At 58.3% G+C, this 13,459-nt stretch overlaps 1 protein-coding gene across 2 annotated transcripts; it reads right to left on the bottom strand.

The window, feature by feature from the left end:
- Positions 1–4,268: 4,268 nt before the first annotated feature.
- On the bottom strand, positions 4,269–10,256 carry RNF112 (ring finger protein 112). 2 transcript variants are annotated; one of them, XM_032432071.1, is made up of 14 exons: positions 10,084–10,256; positions 9,848–9,888; positions 8,809–9,094; positions 8,419–8,625; positions 8,182–8,310; positions 7,843–7,947; positions 7,340–7,390; positions 6,965–7,021; positions 6,810–6,884; positions 6,551–6,668; positions 6,228–6,388; positions 6,089–6,142; positions 5,901–5,975; positions 4,269–5,819 (listed from the first exon to the last, which is right to left on the bottom strand). In XM_032432071.1, the coding sequence occupies exons 1-14, from the start codon at positions 10,135–10,137 to the stop codon at positions 5,349–5,351; spliced, it is 1,884 nt and encodes a 627-aa protein (XP_032287962.1). In that variant the 5' UTR covers positions 10,138–10,256; the 3' UTR covers positions 4,269–5,348. The 2 variants fall into 2 exon arrangements, with proteins under 2 accessions (XP_032287962.1, XP_032287961.1); XM_032432070.1 differs by having other exon boundaries at positions 6,228–6,394.
- Positions 10,257–13,459: the final 3,203 nt, after the last annotated feature.

A 13,459-nucleotide genomic window follows, 5' to 3' on the forward strand; every position in this document is an offset into this window, starting at 1 on the left:
TGATCAAGTAATTCCTGAATGGTTTAAGGTTCAATTTCTGGAAGAGCTGAAATTCTAATTAAGTCTCAGTTTGATAACATGGGCTTAGCACAAGCAACTCCATTTTGCACCTGTTGTCTTGTTTTTAATGTTTTTTTTGTTGTTGTTACTGTTTTTGTTTTTAGAGAGAGGGAGAGGGAGCATGTGCGAGTGGGGCGGGGGAAGGGCAGGCAGAGAGAGAGAGAGAGAGAATCTTAAGCAGACTCCACACTTACAGTGGAGCCCAATGTGGGGCTCGATCTCACGACCCTGAGATCATGACGTAAGTCAAAATCAAGAGTCAGACGCTTAACCAACTGAGCCACCCAGGTGCCCCTGTTGTCTTGTTTTTAACAAGTAAAAAGGAAAAGATATTTTTTCCTCCCTTACATAATCAAGAATTTGCTTTAAGTAAATATGTCTATTGTTGGTATACACATTTGAAGACTTTTCCGCAAGTCCATATCATACTAAATTTTCTAATTCATCCCAGTGTGATTCTGATAATTACTTGGCTTTGCATTTTACCACAGAATCGCTGAATATTTCAATGACTGCAAAATGCCGAGAGAAAGGTAGAAACAGCAATGGAGATCATTAGAAGTTATAATGTTACATTAAAATAGTGACAAAAGGGGAAAATTGCAAGGGTAAATTAAAATAAGATTGAATTTCCTTTCCAAAAGGAAAGAGATCTTTTCTCCCCCACCTTTTCTTGGAACTTTCCTTGAGAAAACTTGTATTTGTAAAGAATTCCTCTGTCCTAACCATGAGAGAGGATGGACTCTGAAAAACAAACTGAGGGTTCTAGAGGGGAGGGGGGTGGGAGGATGGGTTAGCCTGGTGATGGGTATTAAAGAGGGCACGTTCTGCATGGAGCACTGGGTGTTATATACAAACAATGAATCATGGAACACTACATCAAAAACGAATGATGTAATGTATGGTGATTAACATAACAATAAACATTAAAAAAAAAAAAGAATTCCTCTGTCCTTTTGGTATGCATGCAAATTTTATTAAAGGTTAAATAAGCCTCTTACCAGAATTAAAACCCAGGAAGATTTTTCAGCAGGGCCTGGGAGCCATATCTTTTCAATGTCAACATCAAGGAAGACAGCGCCCCATCTCCCTGTTATCGTGGGAATCCAGCTGAGGCATCTCAACTACCTGCTCATCATAGAGGTACAAGAATTTTCATTTTTCCTTCAGAAAGAGGTCATTAACTAGCACAGACGGCCACCCCAGTGACCACAGAGTGATCATTCAACCCAATGAATGCAGAGTGAATTTGAAAGCACGTATGGCGAGTGGGACTGTTGAGTCCTCTTGCCTGACAAGTGTTCATACCTGAGAATATGCACATAGGGTCATATCTGCTTGTCTACATGGAAGTAGTGGGATTTCTTTTCTGTCTTAATAATTTTATGTCTTAACTAGCAGATGACCTGTGACACAGCCCAGTCTGAGTTAATGCTTACTCAGTAATAGAACTATTCCTTTTCGACATTATTAGTAGGGAGGGTTTTCTGGGTGGGCAGATTTTATTTTTCAAGATGTTTTCCTTGGGACACCTGGGTGGCTCAGTCAGTTAAGCAGCTGCCTTTGGCTCAGGTCATGATCCCAGAGTCCTGGGATCGAGTCCTGCATCGGGCTCTCTGCTCGGCGGGGAGTCTGCTTCTCCCTCTCACTCTCCCTCTGTGCTCTCTCTCTCTCTTTCTCAAATAAATAAATAAAATCTTAAAAAAAAAAATTGTTTTCCTCAACAGGGCAAGAATCTGCCTTCCATGTTACTGTAGGAGACAGTTTTACCAAATGTTTTATCATGACATAAAATGGATCCAGCAGTGTGTTTCCTCACTGCCCACCAGCCAGCCAGGTTTTCACCCCATTTCAAGGAGCACATTTTCACGTTAGTTAGGGTTCGGATAGGCTATGATGCAGTAATAAATAAACCTATACATCTCATCCACTTAATGCAAGTGAAGTTTCCTCCTTGCTCAGGGCATGGTTTAGTGAATGAATGGTTTAAGGGGAGGTAGGGGGCTCCTGTTCCATGCAGTCAAGACGCTGCTACAACAAAATACCACAGACTGGGTAGCTTACAAACAACAAATATTTATTTCTCACAGTTCTGGAGGTTCAGAAGTTCAACATCATGATGCCAGCAGAGTTGGTGTGGCGGCTGGTGAGAGCCTACTTCCTGGTTCATAGATGGCTGTGCCCTCACCTGGTGCCAAGGCACTAGCGATCTCTCTGGGATTCTTCTCTAAGGGCACTAATCCCATTTATGAGGGTGCCACCCTCATGACCGGATCACCTCCCAAACGTCCCTCCTCCTAATACCATCACTTGGTGGATTAGGATTTCAGCATATGAATAGGGTTGGGGGTGGGGTTCAGTCCACGGCAGGACTTAAGGAGGCAGGTTCTTTCGTGTGGTGGTTCTGCCATCTCCAACATGAGGACTGGCCTCAGAAGCAGGAACCACAAGCCAAATCCCCAGATCTCTAACCCAGAAACTTGTTACCTGAGAATCGTGCAGTTGGTGACCTTCAACAGGTCATAGAAGAGAAATCAGTCAGGCTTCAGCATCCCGCTGGGACCTTGAGCACAGAGTCATGTGAGCTCTTGTGAATTCCAGAACTGATGCTGGAAACCCAGAAGCCCCCTAATTGGGTTTGGGACCCAGCGGCCTGGTCATGGAGTCTGGAGAGACTTGTGGGGTGAGGGCTCACCTAAGCCAGGAACCTGACATCAGAAACCTTGGGTTCAAGTCTTTTTTTTTTTTTAAAGATTTTATTTATTTGACAGAGAGAGACACAGCGAGAGCAGGAACACAAGCAGGGGGAGTGGGAGAGGGAGAAGCAGGCTTCCCGCTGAGCAGGGAGCCCGATGTGGGACTCGATCCCGGGACCCCGGGATCATGACCTGAGCCGAAGGCAGACGCCTAACGACTGAGCCACCTAGGCACCCGGGTTCAAGTCTTGGCTTACGTCTGACTAGCCATGTCTCTGAGCTTCCGTAGAAATGGGTACCCTACGGGCTGCATGAGATGGTTTCAAGACTTAAGGAAGGTGATGTTTGGGAAGATGCTTTGAAACTAAAAGGCACAAGACAAATAACTACTTAATATGACTCATCTGGCTTTTGCGGAGCCCTTCCCCTGCGTGGCCGACAACTCACTTCCATTCAAAGATCAGGGTGAAGTAGCCCACAGCAGCGCCTTCCAGAGCTGTTAGGTGGGATTTTAGCTAGACAAAACCCTCCTTCAGGGACTCTTTGGAACCCCCCCCAAAGTTCTAAGGCTGACAGTCCCAAAGTCTGGGAGGTTTTGTAGCTCATGGGTCCACCACATGATGATGGAAGGGCCCAAAAGATGCTTCCAGGAAGTCATTCTCGGCAAACACCGGACAAAGTCTGGACCCTACCCCCACCTCTGGCCCAGTCTCCAAACATTAGAGTCACCCTCAGCCCTCTGTCTTCACCCCACCAGTCCCCAACCCGGGCTTTGGGATTTCTCTGCGTCATTATTTTGTCCCCGGCTTGCTAACTGAAGCTTCTACTGTTGGGCCATGTGTCCCAGACCACGTCCTTCTGCCTCAGTCCCCCCAGCACTGTTGCCCGGAGCTGAATGGGAAGAGGGAAGAAATCACCAAAGAGGAGCATCTTGATTTCAGCATATCTGACCTTAAAAAATCTCTCTTCTGACATCTGTGGGGGAACCCCAGCTGGGGAGCGTTAGCTGAGACTTCCCCTCTCTGTAAAAGGCAGGCTTTGGACACGGTGGCCCCTGATCTAACTCTGCGATGGGGAGATGAGGTGGAGAGGAGAAGCAGCAGGTGAACGCAGGCTGGCTGACCCCCACGGAGGTGGGCCTGGGTCCTCCTTCCTCCGAGGCTTTAGCAAGGACTCCCCAGCTCTGCCTCCCCTCTCTCCTTCTGCCAGGACAGATGCCAGATGACAATCTGCTCGCAGGGTCATCAGAGGCAGGAGAGACTAGGGGAGCAGGACCCCAAGTCCTACTGGAAGGTGGCTGTGCCCTTGGCCTTTGGCCTGAGCCCTCCTGCAACCCCCGTGTGGGACCTCGGACACTCAGCTCCCAGATCTCTTGAATTTCAGCCTCCCTCTCCCTGTCCACAGGTCCCCACGATGGAGTGCCTTCGTTCACCTCCCCCCACCCCTCTGCCCCAAAGCCCTCTGGGGGCTGAATTCAAGTCCTGTTTCAAAAATTTACTGGGAAGCTGAGGCTCAAGCACACGTATTTTATTTTTTTAATATAACGAGCCCACGAGTACTTTACAGGGTAAATAGCCTAGAAGTCTTCCAGCAGGACTTCCTTGTCCCGTGGCAGGGCGCTGGGACCTCTGGGTTCCCGTGGAGGGCTGCACCCAGGTCTCCTGCAGACACGGGTTCGGGAAAGAGGGCGTGCTCGTGTCCAGTGTGGAAAGTGTTCCCTTTGCTGTCCCTTGCAGGGCTTCCATAGACTTAGGAGCGCTGCCTGGTTTAGCTCCGAATGCAATTACTGGTGTTTTTCTTTGGCATCTAACCCATCGTGGGGACAGCTTTCCAGAAAGAACTTGGGCACTCTGCTGTCCGAGCAGCCTCGACAAAGGGCACCACCATGAAGGAACAGCTGCAGGGACCCCCATTCAAAGTGCCCATGTGGCCTCCCTGGGGCTGCAGAGGGCAGGGGAGGCCACCATTATCATCCTGGGGCAGCCTGGGGAAGAGTGGTCAAAGCAAATGGCTCCACTCCGGGGTTCAGGCCACTGTCCACCATACCTGGACTCTTTGGTTTTGCCCGGTGGCCCCTCCTTTTCTCTCCCCCCCCCCAGCCCCTCCTTTGTGCTCCCTGCCCCTGAGCACCAAGGTCACTCAACCTGGGACTTCTCCTCCCATCTGTGAAGGGATGGATCCTCTCTACCCAAGGGAGACTTCCAGAATGGTGCCTGCTCAGCCTTCCTACAATCCGGGGTCATCAGGGGAAAGAAGCCAGGGTGGGGAGGGTGGAGCCTCACTCTTGGTGGGAGACACTGGGGCCAAGTGGACCTGGGAACCATGGCAGGTCAGCAACGGTCCGCCACCAGAAACAGGCCCTATACTCTATTCGCTGCCCCCGGACACGGCCTCCTGGCCCCCGACGGCCTCTCTGGAGGATCCTGGAGCCACCTCGATTGTCCAGCTCAGTCAGCCACCCAGACGCTGGGCATTCCACCGCGGCAGCGCGGCACACCGGGGTGGGGGGCGGGGGGGGCCCTCGGCACCACCCCCAACCCCTCCCCTCCCGCACCTCCTTCCCTCCCACCTGGCATCTCTTCCCCCCTTTGGTCACTCTTCCTGCAGCAGGGGCTCTCGGTCCCCTTCCTGCACCCTGTCGTCCTCCTCCTTCTCCATGCAGCCCACGGTGGCGGCCAGGCCCGCGCCCACGCCGCCCCCGACCACCGCGGCCCCCGTGGCCCCCACCGCAGCGCCAGCCGCCACCATCCCGGCCTCGGCAGCCAGCGCGGCGGCGGCCATGCCCGCGCCCACCACGCCGCCCGCCAGGCCCATGAGCCCGGCCCCGACGGCGCCCCCCACGGCGGCCAGGTGGCCACAGAAGCGCATGGTGTACGAGTCCATGAAGACCTTGGCCTCGGCCTGCAGCTCGGCCTCCAGAGCCTCCAGGGTCTGCTCTCTGCCCTTGCACAGCAGGGCCGCCCCGTGGCGGGCCAGGACGGCGTCCTTCTGGGCGCACAGCAGGTTGCGCATGGTGTCGGGCAGCACCCGCAGCGCCGAGAAGATGCGCTTGGTGGCCGCGTCCTGCGGCGGGGAGGAAGGGAGGCCGCTGAGCGCCCGCCCGGAGCCCGAGGCCTGGGGCTCCCGCGCGGGGCCGCCGCTCACCTGCTGCCGCACGTACTCCTCGAACTCCTTCTTGGCAGCCTCCACCGTCCTCAGGTCGTGCAGCTGGGCGGCCATCTGTCCACGGCAAAGCCAGGCTGCCTCCCTCCTCCCGCTCCCGCCCTCGGCTGCCTCCCAGGGCCCACGCACCCGGCCCCCCAGACCCTCCAGAGGGTTGGGGGGGGACGTACCTCGTCCGCGGAGGCAAACCCGGGCCCGGTCCTCCCCATCCAGCCCGAGAGGTTCTGCGGAGACATCAGGGGAGGGGTCAGGGCGGGCAGGGGGCGGGGGGCTCTCCGGGGCCTGGGGGCGGGCGGGAGGGGGGCGCACCTTGATTTCCTGAGCTAACTGCTGCCCCGTGAGCAGGCGTCTGTCCCCCCTGGCCACGGGGCGGCCCTCGCTCCAGTACCCCGGGCAGCGGCTCTTGGCGTGCTGGGGGGCTGCGCTCAGCACGTCCGCCACGTAGGCACAGAGGTGGCCGACATCGTCATCTGTGTCTGAGGAAGAGATTCCTCATGCTGAGGAGACCGGGGGCTGAGCAGGGCCGGGCTTTGGGAGGAGAAAGGGTGTCAGAGGCAGGGAGAAGCTCGCTGGGGCCAGGGGGTCGCCGGAGGAGGGCAAGCTGGGGAGGCCTTGTCCCCGGGGACGCTCACCGCAGGGGCTTCCGTGGCCTTTGCTTGCCCACCGACGCCCCGGGGCGGGCAGGAGGTAACAGCGGGCTCTCCTCCCTTGGAGCAGCTCCTGAACCTTGGGGTATTTGCCGAAGGATTTCTGAGAGACGGATGGGGAGACCTCTGAGCTAGGGACCAGGCTCCTGTTCTTGGCTCCACCGCAGGCCCCCTCGGGCCTCCCCTCCCCTTCTGCCCAGTGCCCCCCCAACCCCCTTGCATCCCCTCCTTCGGCACCCCTCACCTGGATGATGTCACCCACGCGGCCCAGCCCTGCCTTGTTGGAGTAGGATGAGTCACGAACTAAGAGATCTAGGTGCTGGAAGAGAAGGGGTCCTGACACCAGCAGCCTGGGGGTGTTAGGGTCTGGGGTGATGGGTCCAGAAATGGGTGTCTCACCTGGATTGGCACCATCCCATAATGCCTGCCCATCACCTCGGCCACGTGGACAAACATCTGGGGGTGAGGCACCAGGGGTCATGGCTGGATCACGCCAAGGACTGTGGCTTCCTCCCCTCTGGGCCCACTGGGGGACCCCCCACCCTCACCCCCATACTCTCCCCATCCCGCACACTCCCAGCTCTGGGATTCTGCTGCCTCTCCCAACCCGGCATCTCGTGCTCCACCCTCTGCCCTCAAACCCACCAGCCCAGCTCCAGGTCATGAACTCCTAGGCCAGAACTGGAAGGCACCCCATTACGGCTGGTCCAGTCCCCTGGACTTATGGCCAGGGCAGGAATAGGGTGGCACCCCAGGACCAAATTTTCTCCTCACCTCCAGATATTCCAGGTCTGTATCCTTCAGCTCCGGGGAGGTGTTGAGGATCTGGAACCAAGGAGAACAAGATGGAAGAGGGTCTGCAAAGGCAAAGAGATACTGGGAAGACCCCGGTGAGGAAGGAGCTCGCAGGCCGACAGTGGGGCCAGGACCCGGGAGACACCTGCCTGGGGGCCTCCGCAGCCTGCAGGGCCTGGGCTGGCCATGAGGGACCGAAGGCAGGCCTGAGAATGGTCCTGCGGGCCTTCAGCGGCTCCCGGGGACCTTTGACTTCCCTTTTGAACAAACCATGTTCCCACCTTCACCGACTGCAGGCATCCCTCCCTTGCAGGGGCATCCCCAGAACCTTTGGGGGGACCCCAGACACAGGCGTCTGTGAGATCAGGGTAAGCATCCCGAGCACTCCCAGGGCCAGCCCCGGGCTGAGATGTCCCCGTCCTGGAGAAAGCTGAGCGGGAGCTGGGCCGATGGGGCGGGGCACCGGATCACAGCGCCCTCACCTGGTAGGAGCTCAGCATCGTGGTGAGGGCACAGAGCTTGGTCCTGGTTTCTCTGCTCAGCTCGGGGCTCATGGCGTCCCCTGTGTCCACCAGGAACACGGCCACCTGTACAGGGGGCGGGGGAGGCGGGGAGATGAACCGAGGGGTCAGGCCTGCCTCACTCCACCATGTGCTCCCCCAACCCTCCCTCGTCCACCGCATCTTCCTGTACCTGCCCCCAAAGCTTGCTTTCTCCATTCCCCTCCCCTTTGTCAATGATCTCCCCATCCCCCCAAACCTCTTCACCCTCTCCTCCCCCGCCCCGCAATCTTCACCTCCTGTGCCCTTCATGCCCCTCACCTTCCTCCCCTCCTTCCCCAGCAGGAAAGGGTGGCTCCACATCCATATGCCCCTGGTAAGGCTGTTGGCACCCCACCTGAACCCCTGCAGGGACCCTCCTCCTCTTGGCCAGCCGCCTCCCCCTGACTCCTGCAAGGCAGAAAAAGAGAGCATCCGTTGGTCCATCCAGCCCCCATTCCCCTCCCAATTCCAGGCTGGGACCCCTAAACTGCCCCCCTGCCCCAGCCCTTCCCTCACCAGGCTTGGCAGGCCCCGGAGCAGGTGGTTGAGGAGGAAGGTCTTCCCTGAGTGCTGCTCCCCCAGGACAGCCAGGAGGCAGACAGGGGTGTCCCTGGCCAGGGGGTGCTTCAGACAGCGGTTGATGGCCCCCATCCTCAGGATCAGGCCTCCAGAGGTGTTGATTCGCACCAGCAGCAGCGGCTCAGCCCTCACAGCACAGGTCTCCTGCGTCGGGAGAAGGAAGGTTCCCTGAGCCGCCAAGTGCGGCGCGCATCCGACCCCAGACTCTGTTCCCCACCCCGACATCCCAGAATAGAGCCAGAGCTGCTGGGCCCCTCGGGGATCGGACCCAGGTCCCTCCAGCTCCCCCCGCCCCAGCGGCCCCAGCGCCGAGGCCCGGGCCCCGACCTGCAGCACGGCGGGCAGAGGCCTCTGCGGCAGGAGCTTCATCTTCTCCCCCAGACTCCGGAGGCCCTTCTTCTGCTTGCAGATCTTCCGGCACTCGGGGCAGCAGGCTGGTTGGCAGCCGGGGACACGGTGCGTGCTGAAGCACCGCGTGCAGAAGTCATGGCCGCAGTCCAGTGAGATGGGTTCCCGCAGCCTCTCCAGGCAGATGGAGCAGGCAGGAAGCTCCCGGGGCGCCGCGGGCCGGGACCCCAGGCCCAGCTCTAACTTGGGGAATGGCGTGTGGGACCTGGGGTGGAGGGGGTGGGGGGCGGCAGAGCAGGCTGTTGGGAGCAGCATGGGGGGTGGCGTGCAGGGAGTACGGCGGGCTGGGAGTTTGGGGGGCAGGATGCTCCCAGAGAGGCCAGCTCACTGACTTGCACCCCAGTGCCGGGGACGGCAGAGCCGTGGGGACAGTGCTCCCAGCAGGGAGGCGCCCGGATGGAGTCCTAACCCTGCCCCATCGCCACCGCCACCGCCACCCCGGGCAGCCACGGGCAGGCTCCTGCACGGACTGATCTGGGCCCCCCGTTTCCTAACCGGCCAAGAGGAGAGGTTAGCAGCCCTGGGCTCATGGGGCCATTAGGGCACCCTGCCCAGTGCCTGGCACAAACCTTCTGGAAACCTCTCTCCCACAGCCTTCCACTGCAAGGGCTCCCACTGGGAGTTACCAGCTTCGGCCGGACCTCCCCCCCCCCCCCCCAGGAGTGACACTTGCATACACACACCGTGGGGCCACAAGGAGAGGGTGGGAGCCTCCCGGTGGTGGGACAGATGGCTCTGGTTCTTAGAAGATGCCTCCCGCGCTCCCTCTCGGAGCTGGATTCGGTCTCCAAGCAGTACCCACCGGATTCTCCCTGTCCCTCCCCCCACAGCAGATCCAGCTTCGGGCCCTCCCCTGGGACAGCCCGCAGGACGCCGGGGGCCACAGGGCCCAGGTTCCTGGACCCACAGAGAGCAAGCAGGCCTTGAAGCAGTCCTGCTGGCAGGCCCTGCCACTTACCAACTGTTGCGACTGCTTCCCACGAAGCTCCGTTTTCTCTCCTTGGAGACAAAAATGGGGGGCAGGGGGTGGGAATAAAACGTTATCTAGAAGAGAATCCAGGTTTCTGTCTTCCTCCTGGGTCTCAGTGGCCTCCATCCCCCTTCTGCAGACCCATCCCTCGTCCCCAGGTGGCCCTTTCCCACCCCCACCCATTCTGCCCCCCTCCCCCCCAGATGTCAGGACCCAGGACTTGCCTGTTTGCCCAGCCAGTGACAAAAGGAGATGATTGACAAGGCGGACCTCGGCATGGGGGGCGCTGGGAGTGGGGAGAGGTCTGCAAGCAGAGAGCGGAGGCCCGAGACAGAGACCCGGTCGGCTGCAACAAGGATGGCTTTCCTCCTGGAAGGGCCGAGCTGTGGCAGGTGGAGGGTGGGTGGGTGGGGGATGGTCTCCCCAGAGGAGCCGACCCGGACTCGTCAGAGCTGGAAAATAGATGTGACAGTCAGGAAAGAGGAGGCTGCCTCTGGACTCACCCCAGGGGGAGGAGACAGGACTGCGGGAACCAGGGCTCCGAAGGAGGGAGGGACGGAGCCGGGCCCAGAATCCCTGGCAGAGGCTGGGATGCAGGCGAGAGCCGAGGTGGTGAGTCGCCATGGAGACGGAAGGGAAAGATAAGGACAGGGAGGGGGGAGGAGGGATGGAGAGAGAGAAGCCATATGGGTGCATGGCAGAGATGGAGCTGTGGGCAGGCACGGCCCCTACTGGTCCAGCCAGGGTTCTTTCGGGGCCACCTAGCACGAGCACGGTGTGCAAAAGGAGGGGTGTGGGAAACGGGGACAGCACCGCCCCAGCTGACCTGGAGAGGGACAGGGAGCTTCCCTTCCGTCACTGGAGGAACATTTTACTGAGCACCCGCTCTATGCGGGGCCCCAGGATGCCGGCCTATTGCATGTTGTCCTGCGCCTTCCCTCCTAGAGCCGAGTCCCCAGCCCCCCTGGCATCTCTGACATTGGCTGTGTGACCCCTGGTGTCTCCCCCTTCCCATGGCTTTCACGTGGCTTCAAGCTCGTGACCGTCCCCTCTGGACCTTCTGACTGCCTCTTGACTGGCCTCCTCCCATCTGCTGCCCAGTGCACAGCCGGCGTTCCCCCCCCCCCCCCCGCCCCAGCACAGCTGCTCCATGCTGTTCCATGCTGCTCCAACACTGGCCATAGCTCCCTACAACCATCAGATCAAAATCCAAACAACCTGGCCTGCACCTGCGGGCCCGAAACTTCCTCTCCGGGCTTTGCCCTGTCTCCCCCTTCCCTGCTTCTGCACCTTGGCTCTGGGTTCCCCCTGCCTGCATAAGGGGCCCCCCCTCCTCCCTCCGGAGAGACCCTCGCAGGCCCAGCTCAGATGCCATCCCCCCCTCCGGGGACTGCCTGCCTCCCCTTTCCTGACTGGACGTGATCTGGCCGTCAGGTGGCTCGTGGTCAGGTACCTGGTTGTGATAGGTTCCGAGCGGCCAAGGCTCTGGAGCCAGACTGCTCTGGGCTTGCTTCCCAGCTGACCTGTATGAGCCAGGGGCCCTGGGGGTTTGCTTTCACTCCTCTGAGCTCTGAGGGGGTCACAAGTACGTACAGAAAGCCACTTGCCCAGGGGAAGTTATTCTTAAGCCCCAGGTGCTAGGATGCAGAGGGGCAGGGGGATGGATTCACCCGGAGAAGTCCATCCAGTAGAGACCTTCCCTAGCAGGCGGGGCTGGATATTGCTCACGGCTCACTCTGGTCTTTCACACTTGGAAACGGGATGGCACTGGTCACGCACCCAAGAAACTGGCCCTGGTCACTCTGGCTTGCTGTGTGGATGACAGATCAGAAGGACGGGGCTGGAGGTGGGCGGGGAGGCCGGCTACAAAGGCTAGGGCCCCCACCCAGGCCAGGCACCGAGGGAGCTGCTTGCTGTGAGCTACTGTGGGAACCGGCCCCGCAGAGCGACAGGCCTGGGGAAACTTGTTGCATCCTGGGGCTGAGAGCCTCCCGCTCCTGGAGAAATTCCAGGCCTCCGTCCCTTTGCTCTTAGAGGACCCTGCTGGTATCTGGGGCTCTGAGGGGCACCCCTCGCCCAGGGAGACCGATTGTGGGGGTTAGGTGTGGATGGCCCCATTCTATCCACGAGGCTCTGTAGGCCTGTGCATGTTTCTACCGTCTCCGAGATGGATTGAAACCTGATGGGAGCATGAGAATCTCCAAACTACAAGAAGAAAATGTCAAATCAAACATAATACCTGCTGAGTTTGGCACCTGCTACCCTCTACGTGATGTCAACGGGTGAAATCCACTCAGCTTATCCTCTTGAGGTCAGAATCAAATCACGAGTGCCACTGAGCCAAGAAATGGTTCCCGAGCACCTGCTGAGTGCTGAGCACCGAGCTGGATTCTGGGATAGTCGTCACGTGGGCCTACACACGAACAAGTAATTTGTTCTTACCAAATCCAACGCTGTAAAGATTATACAAATCCTCTTTCAAAAATTCAGGGCAGGGGCGCCTGGGTGGCTCAGTCGGTTCAGCGTCTGCCTTCGGCTCAGGCCATGATCTCAGGGTCCTGGGATCGAGCCCATCACTGGGCACCCGGCTCAGCGGGGAGTCAGCTTCTCCCTCTCCCTCTACCCCTCCCCCCTGCTCTCTCTCTCAAATAAATAAATAAAATCTTTAAAATAAATAAATAAAATTAAAAATTCAGGGCAAAAAAATGTCTGTTCCACGTGGGCTATGGGCAACACTTATTTGGGCGTGTCTGCTCTGATGTGGAGAGAGAGTTCCCCAAGGTCAAAGTTCCTGAGCACTGCAGTTAAGCCCTGCCCAGCAGGGGGAGGGGACACTAGCAGGTGGCCCGCTGCACCTGTGCAGGGACCACAGTGTGTGGAAAGGAAAGGAAGAAACTCTGCTCTGCCTCGCCCCTTGGTTTCTAGCGGGTGAGGATCCCATGTGGGTCCCCCACAGTGCCCCCAGCCCACCCCAGGGACTCCTAGGGTCAGGAAAGGTCACACTGAGCCAGGCCTGGCCCTACAAGGTAGACAGGCCTCCGGGGGTGCTCCTGGGAGCTGAGTGGTGACTTCAGAGAGAGCAGAGCCCACACGGAGGGGCTGGGGCAAGAGGGTGGTCCTGGGTTTCAGGAGCTTGAGCGGTGGAGAGGGAGTGAGTTTGTTCATTCATTCACCCAACAAACATGGTGGCTCCTCCCTGTCTTTGGGACCAGCTCCCAGTGGCCCAGCTCTGACCTCCTGACCTCTGGTTTCAGCTTCTGGCCTGGGGAGAGGGGAGGGCAGAGAGTCGCTTACAGAAAAACCAGGAGCCAAAAATATAGTCTCCTAGACTGCGCCCCTGTTTGGGAAGGCTTCTGGGTCCCCTAATGCAGGCAGGAGCTGCTACATACACACACACACACACACACACACACACACACACACACACACACTCATTCACCTAATCACCCCCTCTCATGCCCTTCCGTGCAAATTCACACACATACACGGTCAACATAGTCCCACTTACCCACACCGTGCACACCGCCCCTTGTCTGTATAGATTCCCCAGCACTCATGGGTGTATACTTAGACTCACAACCACACATGCACATCCACACA

The sequence above is a fragment of the Phoca vitulina genome, unplaced genomic scaffold, assembly GCF_004348235.1.
Source record: "Phoca vitulina isolate PV1807 unplaced genomic scaffold, GSC_HSeal_1.0 scaffold47, whole genome shotgun sequence".
Classification (NCBI taxonomy): domain Eukaryota; kingdom Metazoa; phylum Chordata; class Mammalia; order Carnivora; family Phocidae; genus Phoca; species Phoca vitulina.